This window comes from Bos javanicus, chromosome 27 (assembly GCF_032452875.1).
Source record: "Bos javanicus breed banteng chromosome 27, ARS-OSU_banteng_1.0, whole genome shotgun sequence".
Classification (NCBI taxonomy): Eukaryota; Metazoa; Chordata; class Mammalia; order Artiodactyla; family Bovidae; genus Bos; species Bos javanicus.
In genome coordinates, this window is record NC_083894.1 from 6,061,389 (window position 1) to 6,075,563 (window position 14,175).

The following is a 14,175-nucleotide window of genomic DNA, read 5'->3' on the forward strand; positions in this document are numbered from 1 at the left end:
GTGGTGGGTCTCTGGGGTTGGGGGGACAGACAGGCGAGCCGTCCTGGCACCTGGAGACCGTCACCACCTCGGTGGCCGTGGTTACACAGGTGAATGAGTGTGTCAAAACTTGGGCTGGGACTTAAGGTTAGCGCACTTTGTGCACTGAACTGCATGCATTTAACACCTCCATTTTAAAAAAGGAAACTCTGTGAGTGATGAGGACACTAAACGCCTGACCCAGTCTGAGCCGCTTGAGTCCCCCGGAACAGAACCTCCCAAAGCCCTTCTGGGTGGCGATGCGGCTGGGAGTGAGATCTGGCCCCCAGGCGTCATGAAGGGAAGGGGAGGAGAGAGACTCTGAAAGCATCGGGGTGTGAGTACCCAGAATGTCGCTTGCCTGGGTCAGACTCCAGGGTCCCTTCACATCCTCATTCTGTGACCTTGTTCCTTCTCTCTGCTTTATTTTCTTCCGTGAGCTGGAAACAGTGACAGTCTCTCTTCCATAAGCTCATTTCAAGGATGCAACAAGGTAATTCACCTCCTGGGTTCAGAAAGGCCACGCACAGTAGGCTCTGAGTAACCGTTAGCTGTTACTTAGTAGGACGTGGCTGGGGCGAAGAGTGGAGTTTAGACCTGCCCCGGAGCCCAGGGCAGGTGCGCAGAGAGGGCAGCGGGGAGCCGCTGGGCATCTGGGCCGCGAGCTGTGCTCAGGACCTCAGGCCCGGAGGGAAGGGGCCAGGCTGAGGGAGAGCCCAGCGGGTGACGGGGCCCGGGCCACAGCATGGTGTTCAGAGCTGGGAGGGGACGCCGCCACATGTGGAGAGGCGCTGAGAACCCAGAAGGAGGAGGTGTCCTCTGTCAGACACTGTTGTTATGAACCGTTCACCCCACAGCTATGGGCTCCTGTGCAGCGCCCCCCGGGAATCACCCGCTCGGCACAAGCCACAGCTCAGGGGCGCGCATCCTGGTTTTAACCACCGTCGCCTTCGTCCATCACCCACTGGCCCAGCATCACCCAGTGGGGACCTGGGAGCTGGAGTCCTGGGCTCTGTTCTTCACCCATCCGCTCTCCTCCCATGTGGCCTCGTGCACCTACCTTGCCCTGCTTACCAGTCAGATGAGGAAGCTGGGCTCCAATCATCGTTTCCGCGTAGGAGTGTTTCCCTGTGAACGCGAGCAGCTTTGAGAAAATGCACTTCTTTTAGATGTTTGTGCAACTGTGCTTCTTACACAGAGCTCGGAGCCCGGTCTGTCCCGTGCGTGTTATGTTTGCTCAGTGAGAAGTAATTTAAAACATGTTAACAGTAAACCAAGCAGGTGTATTACAGGGTAGAATAACTATATAGGAGACCCTGCAGGAGACTCCCTCTGACAGGGGCAGCTCTGCGCTCTGCCGTCAGTGTTTGGGGACCACTAATCCCAGGGACGGTGGAGCCTGGTGGGCTGCCATCTACGGGGTCTCACAGAGTTGGACACGACTGAAGTGACTTAGCAGCAGCAGCAGCAGCCAGGGCGAACCTAGACAAAGAAACCGTTCGTTACACTTAGGTGTCTTTGTCCATGACTTTTCACTTTTCCTTAACACTTTCAAACTGTGTTCTCAGTGTTGGGTAGAACCCTCTCTGATCACGTACCATAAGTCTTCTGTGCTCCAATGTTCCCCGGCCTCTGGGATCAGGGCGCACGGCGTGTGGTTGGCTGCTGTTTATAAGCCTGCTAGCTCAGGGTCCGTCAAAACCTCAGGCCTCCACAGGGCAGGGTCCTCTCGGCCCTGATGAGGCTGCTGGGAGAGGAGAAGCAGCAGGGAGCAGGGCGCTCGTGAGGACGGAGGCACCAGTGTGGATGTGGCCGGGCTTGTGTGGGGGACACCGAGAAACGCGGCAAGACGGAGGCCAGGGAGGGCAGGTGCGGCGAGCAGACCCCGGGAGCAGGCGCCGGGCGCTGGGGGCGCGCGTGGTCCTTCATGGCAGCGCATCTGGGCTGCAGGACCGAGCGTGAGAGCAGAGAGGGGAGAGAGGGAGGGGCACATCGGTGGGCTGCTGCCCCCAGGGGCTGGTTCCTGGGGGGCTGGCCAGGTAGAGACAGGGCCAGATTATCTCGGGATAAGCACAGCCACTGCCCGTGAATGGTAAGGCCATCCCGGAGGGCAGAGGGTGCCGCGGGGTGACCGTGAGTGAGAAGCTATAGGCGCCAGGTGGGGGGCGCCAGAACAGGCGGGTGGGCAGCACGAGCGTGGACGGAGGGGGGTCTGTGGCCAGGAGTGGACAGGTGCGCCGAGAAAAGGGGTCCCAGGACCCAAGGGCACAGAAGAGGTCACGGAGGCGACAGGGAGCTTGAAAATTAAATGCTCAGAACTGACAGGAAGTGCTAACCTCAGGACAGGGTCCAGAAACTGCAGAGAGAAGCAAGGACAGTTTCTCCATTAAAAACTGTGGGGATTTACACAGAGCTTGAAGGGTCATTATGTCTTCCTATGGTTTTCAGGCAGATATCAGAATTAAGGTGTGTGTGTCCTGTTTGTTTCTTTAGCTCTTTAAGAAACCCCCAGGACCGCAGACGCTGTTCTCTCTCTCCAGCCAGCTCACTTCACCTGGGATGGGGTTGGCACGTCTCCTGTGGTCAGGTACAGGCTCTGACAGTTGTAGAAGGTGACCCTCCTAACTCGGCCTCATTTCCCCAGTCACCTTGGGGTCCCCTGTCTCTCCTCTGAGGCAGCACGGGGCTCTGTTTCCTGAGCTGGCTCCTCTAGAGCAGGGTGTCACCCAGGCCTTTGGCCTGCAGGATACGAGGCCCCTGCTGGAAACACGTGCCCACCCCTCCCCGAGAGAGCCGGGCACACCGGGGGTGTCCATCGGGGTACGGGCGCCCTCCCGGGCTCCAGGCCAGCTGTGGCCTTGTGGGTGCCTCCTCCCCCATCACCGCGCAGGACTGGAAACTCACAGGGCCGCAGGTCTGCATCCAGGCGGCTGGATGCACGATGGAAGTGGTTTTGCTCTCCTCCATTGGACAGCTGCTACTGAAACCAGGGGGAGAGGCACTGTTTACCGGAACCTCTGAAACCTCAGCAGCCCGCCTTTCTTACAGTCGAGTGTGGTCTCTTACCCCCGCCCCGGACCAGGCAGCTTGTGACGGAACGGGGACTCCCGTTGGGTTGCGCCCTCGTCACCTCTGGAGTCCAGGCCCTCCCCGCCCCCGCCCTCCTTCGTTTCTTGCTGGAATTCTTGCGGTCCTTTCCTCGGAGTCTCCTGTCCTGGTCTCAGCCCCTCCACACTGTCTGCAGCATGGTCTTCTGACATCTGGAGTCCACGACCTCTCTGCTCGCGGCTCTCATAGCTCCCCTAACTTGATGTCATGCTGTAGAATCCTGACCCATCTGTGCCTGCTTACCCAGCCTCACTGCCTTCGTACAGACTTTTAAAAGCCAGCTTCTGTTGCTGTGGATGCCTGCTCCCACACAGATCACCCCAGTGATCCCAAGCGCTTCGTGCAAGCACGCGCCATCCCACTACCTTCAAGTCACACGCTGCCGCCATGAAACCTGCCCGGCTCTCATCCCATCCCGTGGGGTGGCGTGCCGTGTCCTGCTGGAGTTTCTAGGACATCCTGTGGGAGCAAACACTGTGTCCTTCCATGTGTGTGTCTTTGCTCATTAGCCTGACAGATGCGCAAATTGTCAGATGGACTCATGAACAGACCAGCAGAGGAGAGGTGTGGGCACCGGTGCCCCAGCCATCAGGCAGGGGACCTCACCGTGGGTCGGGGTGGGTGGTCAGCGGGCTCTGCACCTCGGCGCACGGGAAAGCTCTGCTCTGGTTTCAGATGAGGACCCGGGTCCCCGGGGCCTCTGTTTCCTCGCCCACAGGAGGCGAGGCGAGCCGTGGCTGAGAGGGTCTCCAGGATCCTTTCTGGTGCCCAGTTCTGCCGACCTCTGAGACGGCACCACCAGCCAGAGGGCACAGTGCGGAGCGGAAGCGCCCAGTGTCGGGCTCTGCCATCCCCTCCCCTGAACAGCTCTGGGCTCAGCACCCAGGCACCTGTCCTCAGCCCAGCCGCCCCACCTAGGGACCCCCGCCAGCTCAGCCCCTTCCTGGACCCTGACACGGGGCCTGGCGCCGTGTGTGCCCCCTGGAGCCGCCCCTTCTGCGGTGGGCATCCTCAGCTATTTCAACTGTGATTTCACCTTCCTCTTATTGTTGACAAATATAGAGGCAGAGCGCACCGGCTCGCCCTCCCACCTGACGGGTCTCTCTGGCGGGCGTCCTTTCTCTGCCCGGCCCACCCCGCTCCTCCTCCGCCCCTCAGCCGTGTGCACAGGTCCTGTAGAGGCAGAGCCGGCAGGACAGACAGATGCACATGTCGACACTCAGAGCAGACAGGTGGAGGGTCAGGATATTCAACCCAGTCCCAGGCTGGACCCAGGAGCGTGGACGGCCCGGCACAGCGCAGGGAACAGCCGCGCCCTCTCTTTGCCTGTTTGTTCTGCTTAGGCCCCCAAAGGATCAGAAGGTCTGGGGACACCCTCCCAGACACACCCGGAAGTCACGTTCCCTCAGCCCGCTGGGCGTCCCCCGCCTGCCAGGATGCACAGAATGAGCCATCACACTGAGGTGCTCTCCCTGGAAGCCTCTGCAGGCCTCCCCCACCCCTGCCCAGCTGCTGTGTGAGCCCACTGGCACGGGCGAGTCCCAGGGGTGCGGGCCTGTGGCTGGCAGCGCACTGCAGGGCGCCTTTAGAAAAGGCCCGAGGGAGAAGGCACACTTTTGTCCTTGGAGGAAAAACAACATGTGGACAGATGGAATGCTGAAAAGGTGTGTTTTTTCACTATTATTCAGTCTTTCACTATAATTCAGTCTTTATTAACCCTAAAAACGACTCTCTGTGTTGTCTAGATCTATATGTTTTAACATACATAGATTTCAATAACCACTGGAAGCACAGGGAATTGCGGGGAAAAAGGCAGAAATTAGGGATTCTGTGGTCTATTAACATCTGGCCAATCAGAACTACACTCCACAGTGTGTTGTCAGCCCTGTAGTTATGTTATTGTTATTAATATGGGCAAGTGCGTCCTCTGTCAGTCATACCTCTGGCCAGGTGTGACTCACTGCATAGATGGGTGTCCCGGGCCCTCTGTGGCCGTGAGGAGCAGAGGCCGCGTGAATGGTGGGGAGGGTGCAGCGAGGACTTTGGGGCCTGACCCCTCACTGCGCTGATGTGCGATCTCAGGCAAAGCAGGAAAAGCCCACCGCCCTGAGCTTCCCGTGAGAGCGCCAGGTTGAAGTGTCTGTGCCGCCTTTTCCGTGCGCGGCTCAAAAGTGCCTGTGGACACTGACGTCCAGGGTGAGCCCTACCTGCAGGGAAAAGCAGAATCTCTAATGAGCTCCATCACCCACGTCTGGAGTAAATGAACCGCCAGCCCCCTCCTGCATGGGCTCAGGGTGCTGGATGTATCACAGGGTCACTGAAGCCAGAGGCCGAGGACAGGGGGGATGCTCCGCTCAGCCTTGCTCTCTCAACTGTATGCCTGCCTTGACTCACTTCTGCATGAACAGACTGGAAGGTTCTGAGCTATTAAATCAGTATAGCTTTTTTCATGAAGACCCAGATGCAAAGGCAACATTTTATAAAGCAGAGCTAGGGTGTCTTTCCCTAGTAACTCAGCTGGTAAAGAATCCACCTGCAGTGCAGGAGACCTGGGTTTGATCCCTGGATTGGGAAGATCCCCGGGAGAAGGGAAAGGCTACCCACTCCAGTATTCTGGCCTAGAGAATTCTGTGGACTTTGTAGGCCATTGGGACGCAAAGAGTCGGACGCGACTGAGTGGCTTTCACTTTCATATAAAATGAAAACCTTACATAGGGTGTCTTTCAGTAATGGCCCTGCTTCTTTACAACCCAGGGGTCAGACAAAGAGTTCGTGACAGAGAAAGGCTCCCCCTTGTGATGCTGCCCTCTCGTCACCTATGTACACACGCAGCCATGCGCATATCCGCATGCGTAGTGATCCTCTTAGGTCACCGTTCACAGAGGAAAACAGGAGCGCTTCGGAACTCCAGCCCAAGTTCACCCTGACTACTAGCCTGTCTTGTTGTTCTAGAGGCTCCTTTCGTCCAGAGCTGTCAGCAAACTCCACTTAATCCCCTTTTCTCCCATGATTTCTTCTAAACCGACATCCTGGGTTCTGTAAGGGAAAAACTGTCCTTCGCTGGAGAACTGTCCTTAGACTGTGCACCCGAGTAATCGGATCCCAGCTTTCATTCCCTCCGAGCTGTTCCACAACTGTAAGCCGTAAACGCGACCTGTTCACATCGCACACAGTTCCTGTCTGTGGGCTTAGAGTGAGTTCTGTCCCTCTCTCCCATGGGACAGCCAATTTTTTTGGCCCGTTTGCAACTTCACTTCAGTATTTCTTATCTATATGTGTGTTGTCTGGTTCTCCTTTGAACCAGTATAGCATCTCTTAAGAGTTAAATAAAATGAACACATGTAAAATGTTCATTTTACACTGATGTAAGAGTTGAAAGAAAAGTGAAAGTGTTAGTCGCTCAGTCATGTCCAGGTCTTTGAGACCCCATGAACTGTAGTCCACCAGGCTCCTCCATCCATGGAACTTTCCAGGCAAGAATTCTGGAATAGATTGTCATTTCTTTCTGATTTTTTTTTTAAGTTACCTTTTAGTCATGTTTAGTCAGAACCTTCTAGGTCAGCATGGATAAAGCTGGTCATCTCTGCGGGGAAAGGTGACACGCCACTGAGCAGCACCTGCAGCGACGCCCCCAGGCCCTGCCCAGACTCCTTTTTCTAGCAGTTGGCTGCATTTGGTGTGTGCTGAAAAGTCTGAATCTGAGTTAGAATTTACATCAGATTCCCCTGAATTGCCATCCATAAGGGACTGAGAAGGCAGTGAAATTAATCAACAGCACGTTGGCTTAAAATCTGTGCCTTTGAAGCTTTCCTGCTCCATCTCGAGGTGCAGGCAGGCATCACGGTGAGGCCTCATGGAACAAGGTCAGAGAGGACGCGGAGCCTTTTCCACTGCTCTCTTAGCCTGCGCTGCCCGCTGCCTCACAGGCCTCAGCTCAGTTTTTACAACGTGCCAGTGGGGACAGGGGCTTCCCTGGGTGGCCCAGATGGTAAAGAATCTATCTGCAATGCAGGAGACGTGGGTTCGATCCCTGGGTCGGGAAGATCCCCTGGAGAAGGGAATGACCACCCACTCCAGTATTCTTGCCTAAGGAATACCATGGACAGAGGAGCCTGGTGGGCCACAGTCCATGGGTCACAAAGAGTCAGACATGACTCAACAGCTAACACTTGCATTGGGGACAAAACGTTGCTTTGCTGGAGAGGAACGTTTTTCTAGACTGCCTCGATCAGACCCTTTGGGCAGCATCTCAGTAGCATGACCTGTACCTTCCACGCCGAGCTGGGCTCCGGGGCACACCGGCCGCACTGAGGCCTCTGAGGCCCATCGATCACGAGGACTCACGGAGCAAAACCCCTGGGGGGCTGGGGAATAACAAATTGGGTGCTGGGGGAGTATCCCATTCTTAAAACCTCCCACCTCCTGAAATGACCTTAGCTAAAGCTCAGCAGTAGGCAGAATCGTGTGTCCTGTTATATTTATAATATAAATAAACCTTGCCAGTCACCACCGTTTCCATGGCAATGACCTCCTATACATGCACATCCCTGTGTACATCAGAGAGTGTCTGGAGGGTAAGTTTCCAAATTAACTTTTAATTTTAAATAACCTAAATCTTGATTAAACTTCCCCAGAAAATTGTTTTACTTAGGACTGGACAGTCAACAAGCACGTAGTCTCAGTTATTTTGAGTGAAGAATCAGATCCTTCTAATTCTTTGCTTCCTCTGATTTCAAGCTGAATAAATAAATGGAAATATTTCCATTTACTGACTTTTGCAGCACATGCTTTAAACTGAGCTCAGGGACTGCAACTTAATCAGCTTTGCTTCCTGGCACCTTGCACATGCCTGGTAGACAGTAAGCGTTCAATAAATGTGGGCGGGAGAAGAAGAATCAAATTAGCTCTGAAGTCACATTCTAAACATGAGAAAGCCCCACACAGGTCCTTTCCGCTGGATTCAAAAAACAGGTTTGAGTTACAGCTTTTCTGTATGCCAAGGTGGATCCTCGATTAAGGCAAAACTCTGTCCCTAATACGTGTGTGTGTTGTGTAGAATTTAGAAAAATACACGCAAACTGTTACCTCTGATAAGTGGCAGGGTCGTGAGAACCGTAGCATCTGGATGCTTGGGATTCTGGAAACAAAAATCCCAACAAAAAGTGGCTGAAAAGTTGAGACGTCTCTGAGAGCAGACACAGCGTCGGGGCGGAGGTAAGAGGGGCCCCTCTGGCTGGTCCCTGGGCCTCTGCCTCACGCGGTTCACTCGGGTAGAACTCCTGGGCTTTCCCTGCCACATCCTGCCTTCCCAGGTGAGTGAGATCTTTTCTGCCAGGCCGTGTGGCTCCCCGCTCAACGTTCGAGAGCTCCCCGACCTGTGCAGCTGCCGGCTTTTTGGTTTTCGCTCTTTGGGGATTTCCTTGACAGAGCGGCCGACCTGAGTGCCTGCCACTCCCCACCCCATGCAGCTGAGCTGGTTCTAGAGTTTGAGGGTCATCAGAGGAGCCCCCAAGGATTCCTGCTGGGTTCTTTTCCCATTGCCTGTCCCTCCTATCGGTCAGAGAGAGGATCGTCTTTGGAGATCTACTGTTGGCTAAAGTATCAGGTGGAGCTGGGACCCACCCTCGTGGCCGAGGAAACACTTCCATCACCAAGTTGCTGACACTGGCCTGAACAAGCATGTCCACACCCAGTGGCAAGTGGGGTACAGGCTGCTGGCTATGTCCTGGCTCCCCGACCAGCGCCTTCTGTTTCAGCTACCTGCATGCGGGAGCCCTCTTGTCACTGGTGTGTGTCCCAGGCCAGTGTCCCCAGTAGCTAGGGCCTGCCCAGGCTTAGTGTCCAGCAGAGAAGCTCTGGCCCCTGTAGGCTCACAGAGGATACCACAGAGCTGCCTGCGGAGAGTGTATCGTCGCATCCAGCGTCCTTCCTATCAGGAGACAGCTGGCTCTCCTGCAGAGGTCAGCGGCCCCATCTAGGTCAGGCTCTTCTACTGGATGATCCGAGATGAGGAACACGGTGAGTGACATAGCGTGGACACACCCCTCGTCGAAACATGCAGCTGCTTCTGAGACACCCTGGGGCCTCCCGCTAGCCCCACGGCCGCTCTGGTTTGGGGACTCTGCTGGGGACTCGGGTCTGTCCTCAGAGCAACGAGAGCTCTTTTAAGTGCTTGGGTTTCTGTTTCTCAAAGCATAGTGAGAAGGCTGGAGCTGGGAGAGGAGCCCCCTTGGACACCTGTCTGATGGGGGCGGAGGCCCCGCTAGGGCTGTTCCCACCCCATCACTGAGGGAGCTGGCCCCTGCACATCAGGCCATCTGCATAGTGCTCCGGACAGGGAGCTAGCCCACCGTCCTGTCAGGCTGGGGCTCACGCAGGAGGGGAAGGAGGAGCTGGGATGGTATGTTTGCCCTTGGGGCGGGGGAGAACCTTTACTGGTGTTAAACAGGGCTCTGCTTTTGGACCCTTTTAAGCTATTTCCCTCCACTTCTCTGTCTCTGTCTCAGAGGCCTGAAGCTGGGCCAAAGCTGTCTTAAGCCTCAGATGGTCAACTCCTCCACACCTGATGTTCCTAGCTCTTTGGAGTAGGTGAAGGCTCGGTCCACGGCATGGGACACCGTGGTGGTGGACTCCAGGCCTGAGCTGCTAGCAAGGGTCAGCTGGGGGTCTCAGCACCACTGGATGTGGAGGACACGCTGGGGACTGACCCTGGGTGGCAGAGACCTTTGACCTCACAGAGAGTGCGTGCTCAGTCCCTTCAGGCGTGCCTGACTCTCTGTGACCCTGCGGACTGTGGCCTGCCAGGCCCCTCTGGCCGTGAAGCTCCCCGGGCAGGAATTCTTCCCAGTCCAGAGATGGAGCCCGCGTCTCCTCCACTGAGTCACCTGGGAAGTCCCCCACCCCCCGCCCGCCCACCACAGACAGGTTGTCTGTCATTATCATTTGAGAGAGTTTCTGCCTAAAGGTGGGCTTCCCTGGTGGCTCAGTTAGTAGAGAGTCTGCCTGCAATGCAGAAGACCCAGGTTCGATTCCTGGGTTGGGAGGATCCCATGGAGAGGGAAATGGGAGCCCGCTCCAGTGTCCTTGCCTGGGGAGTGCCATGGATGGAGGAGCCTGGAGGGCTCGCAGGAGTTGGACACGACTGAGCGGCTGCTACACCACCACTGCCTAAAGATGGTTTAACTTAGTTATATTAGCTCTTTTGCTATTGTTAATAATCTTTGATAATCCATATAATAACTGTTACAATCTGTAATCATTTTGTGAGTCTCACGCTCTCTTTTGATGTCCTTGAGTGTCTGAATCAGAATGATTGGTTCTCAAGTCTTACTGTCAAGGATCCCAGAAAAGAGAAGCAATCCAAATTGCTCTTTGAAATGTTTTTCCTTTACAGTGTTTACTCACGTCTTCTGGTGTTAGGTTCTGAAACCTAGCTACAAAAATATAAGGAAGTACTCCAGTGTGGCTATAAATGCAAAAATCACTTGTTAGATATTGGTGCAAAAGAGAAACTGGAAGTTCAAGTTGATACTCTGTATTTACTTGGTATGTTAATGTTATCTGATCAGTCATAAAATCCTAGGAAAGGGAAGGAATATGCATCAGTTACATTTGGAAATCTTAATATAGCTGCACCCAGCGTTCTCAGCAGATGGTAGTAGTTTTCCATGTCAGCCTGCCCCTTGCAGCATAATTTATGGAGTTGAAATATGGAAGAATGGTGGTTGGGATGGGGACTCAATTAGAAGACAGACCAGTCTCTGGCTCTTGTCTTTTCCAAGCTCTGCCTCAGATTTATGCTATTTTGTAAAGTGGATGTACTAACTCGTTTGGTAGATATTTTTTCATACCTCTGCCACTGAGGTTCTGACACATTTATGGAAGTAGTTTGTGCTTTAAAAATGTAAAGAATAGTAAAGTTTATGAATGAAAGGCCTGCCTTCCACCACCAGTCCTATCCCAAAGTCATTACAATTGGTCCTATCCCTGCCAGACTGCTTGCTTTACATAGGAACCCAGTTCCAATTAACCAAGTGTATTAATACTATTGGTGGATACTCAAAAGGTATTGAAAGTTATATACTGTTACTGTGCTATGATCATTTTTTAAAAATTGGAATATAATTACTTTACAGTTTTGTGTTAGTTTCTGCTGTACAATGTAACGAATCAGCTACAGGTAGACATATTTCCCCTGGCTCTTGGACCTCCCTCCCACCCTGCCCCTATCCCACCCTCTAGGTCATCACAGAGCACCAGTCAGAAGATGCTTGTTTTCCAGAGAATGTATAATACCCTCATCATATGGAAGCAACATATGTGTCCACAGACAAGTGGCTAAAGATGTGGGATATGTATACACACAATGGAATATTACTTAGTCATGAGAAATAAAATCTTGCCGTTTGCAACATCGTGGATAGATCTAAGGGGTATTATGCTAAGTGAAATAAGTCATACAGAGAAAGAGAAATAGCATGTGGTATCACTTATGTAGAAACTAAGACAACAAATGAACAAACAAATCAAAACAGTAACAGAAGCATAGATATGGAAACAAGCTTGTGGCTGCTGGAGGGGAAGCTGTGGTGGGAGGGGAATGGATGAGGTAAGCTGGGGCGTGGGGGGGTGCAGAGGTACAAGCTTCCAGCTGCAAAATAAGTGAATCATGAGCATGAAATGTACAGTGTGGGGAAAATGGTCAAAAACTATGTACTCTGTCTTTGTATGATAACAGATGATGATAATGAGGCCTGTCATGGTGATCATTTTGTGATATAAGAAAATATCAAATCACTATGCGTACCTTGATCTAATATAACATCAATTTTACTTCCAATTAAAATTCAGAATACCTCTTAAAAATTTTTTTGCGGGGGGAGGCATTAAACTGAGGATATGGAGAGAAACAAAAGTTAGGAGGTTTCCCCCCGACATTAAAAGGACAGAGGAGGACGGGGCCTGGTTTGGTCAGGCTACCGACTTAGAGGCCCTCGTTGCCCAGGTCCACGCCATTCCGTCTTCCCACTTGGTGGTTCTCAGCCTCAGGAATCCGGGGTGTCCTGTGTCGACAGGCCAAAGTCGCTCTTATAGGGAGTGAGGAAAAACCTCCCCCAGAAGACCTGTCCCCAGGCCCCACTGGCCAGACTCCAGCCCAGCTTCATGCAGGCCTTTGTAAGGAGGGTCCCAACAGTTGGCTCGGGCCAAGCCTGAGTCTCCCCCCCGCCCCCGGCGGGGAAGGGGCGCCCACCTTGAACAGCTGGCCCTGCAGAGGTCAGCACTCAGAAAATGACTGCGCCTCCCTGCCTAGGAGGAAAGGACAGAGTGGGTTTGAGCAACAGAAAGCCAGGAAGGGTGCCCTGACTTTGTTCCTTTGCTGTGTCAGGCCTCACCTCCTACAGCAAGCTCTGACAACATGTGACTGCATCCAACTTGAGGGAGGTTCTGGATCCCCAGCTGCAGGGCTGCGTGACCCCGTGACTCACTGCGTTTATGGGTCTTCGGATTTCTCCTGAGCTCAGCTCACAGTTAACCAAAGCAGATCTCTTCCGCGTCAGTATCTTCATGTGCAAAATTAAAGGAGCGCCCCACTTGCTCCCAGGGATGTTGGGAGTAACTGACGGCATGAACGAAGGTACCACACTGGCAGAATTGTCATTTGCCCTGTTAGTTCCCGAGTCGAAGATATAAAACGTGATGCTTTATATCAGCGCTTATGGCAAAATTCAAGGTTGGCGTAAGAAAAGAAAGTGACTCTACGGCCAGATTTAAATTGATCACATTCATTTCACTGATGGTGGAGCCTTTTTCTCTTTTGCGGCGGGTGGGGGGTGTAGGATCTTTTCCTGAAAACGAGAGCAGCATGCAAACCGAGTGCAGGAACAGCTCTTCCTGGGGTTTTGCCGGAGCGGCAGCCTGAGGAGGGCATCTTCTGCCGCCCTCCCGCCTGGGGTCACGCTGGCCCCACGCTGGCCACCCCCCGTCCTCTGGGCGCTGGGTGCCCCCTCCTCTGAGGCGCGCCACCCTCTCCTCCCACAGACCTCCCGTCAAAACCCGCAGTTGCCCTGAGCCACAGACCTGTCCTCAGGGAAATTCACGGGTTGAAGTCTGGAACCCTGACCACCTCCCCAGGGCTATCTGCGCATTGAGGGGTCTTTCTTTAATCAGTACTTAGCACCATGTGTGTCAGAACAGAGGGGCCTCCCCGCTGCCTCCAGGCCAGCCGCCAACCCTGACCCATCAGGGCAGGCCGCACGGCCCGCTCTGAACCCTGCGGGGTCTCCACACTGGTCCCCACCCACCAGGACGCGGCCCTCAGGCCCCCCCGGCCCGCGGGCACACGGCCAGGACTCCCTTTGTGTTCTCCTGCTGACGGACGGGGGTGAATGGAGTGGCTCAGCGCTGACGCTGCCCACTGTGGGCGCCCTGAGCCGGGCAGAGGGTGCAGTCCCACTCAGTGGGCACTCCAGGCGAGCCTCCTGCCTCCACGGCCCTCCCGTCACTCAGGAGGCTGTCCGCCTGGCTCAACTGAACAGTTGATTGCTTTCCAATAATTTGGTCTAGAATCTGTAATAAATCAAAGGCCTAAACTTTTTTTTTTTTTTGCTTGTAAATTTGCCGCCCCAGAAAATGTCATCTGCTTGTAAATGTTGTCATCACCCCTGGATCCTCAGAACCCATCGAGGACAGACAACCCAACCTCAGCCTTTCCTATTTCAGTCAGCTTGTTCTCAACAATGAAAAGGTCTAGAGTAATCCCTGCCCCTGTCTCTCCCCACAGCTCTGCCGCCAGGAACGCCTGTCTTCCGCTGGGCAGTACCGTGGAACCCTGTTTGCCGACCAGCCCACCATGTTCATCTCCCCGGCCAGCAACCCCCCCAGAGCCAAGCTGGGGGAGCTGGTCGTGTTGTGCGGGGGTCGGGTCACACAAGTCCCTCGCCAGGCCAGCATCTTCATTGGACCCTCCCCAGGAAGGAAGAAGGAGACGGTCAAGTACCTGTCGGAAACGTGGATCCTAGGTGAGCATCCACACTCGGGTTCCTGGAGGGA

At 54.1% G+C, this 14,175-nt stretch overlaps 1 protein-coding gene and 1 non-coding gene across 6 annotated transcripts in view; both read left to right on the plus strand.

Moving 5' to 3' along the window:
• MCPH1 (microcephalin 1) overlaps positions 1-14,175 on the plus strand; it is a 232,250-nt gene that overhangs the window by 206,666 nt on the left and 11,409 nt on the right. For 4 of the 5 annotated variants that reach the window (XM_061404069.1, XM_061404068.1, XM_061404070.1 and 1 more), the window contains one exon: positions 13,907-14,144. In XM_061404069.1, the coding sequence (XP_061260053.1) occupies positions 13,907-14,144 (238 nt within the window). Of the gene's footprint in view, positions 1-12,511; positions 12,761-13,906; positions 14,145-14,175 lie in introns of those variants that run through there. The other variant, XR_009733964.1, reaches the window with a different exon arrangement.
• TRNAC-GCA (transfer RNA cysteine (anticodon GCA)) lies at positions 10,098-10,169 on the plus strand. The gene has a single exon. It is a non-coding gene; the product is annotated as a tRNA-Cys (tRNA).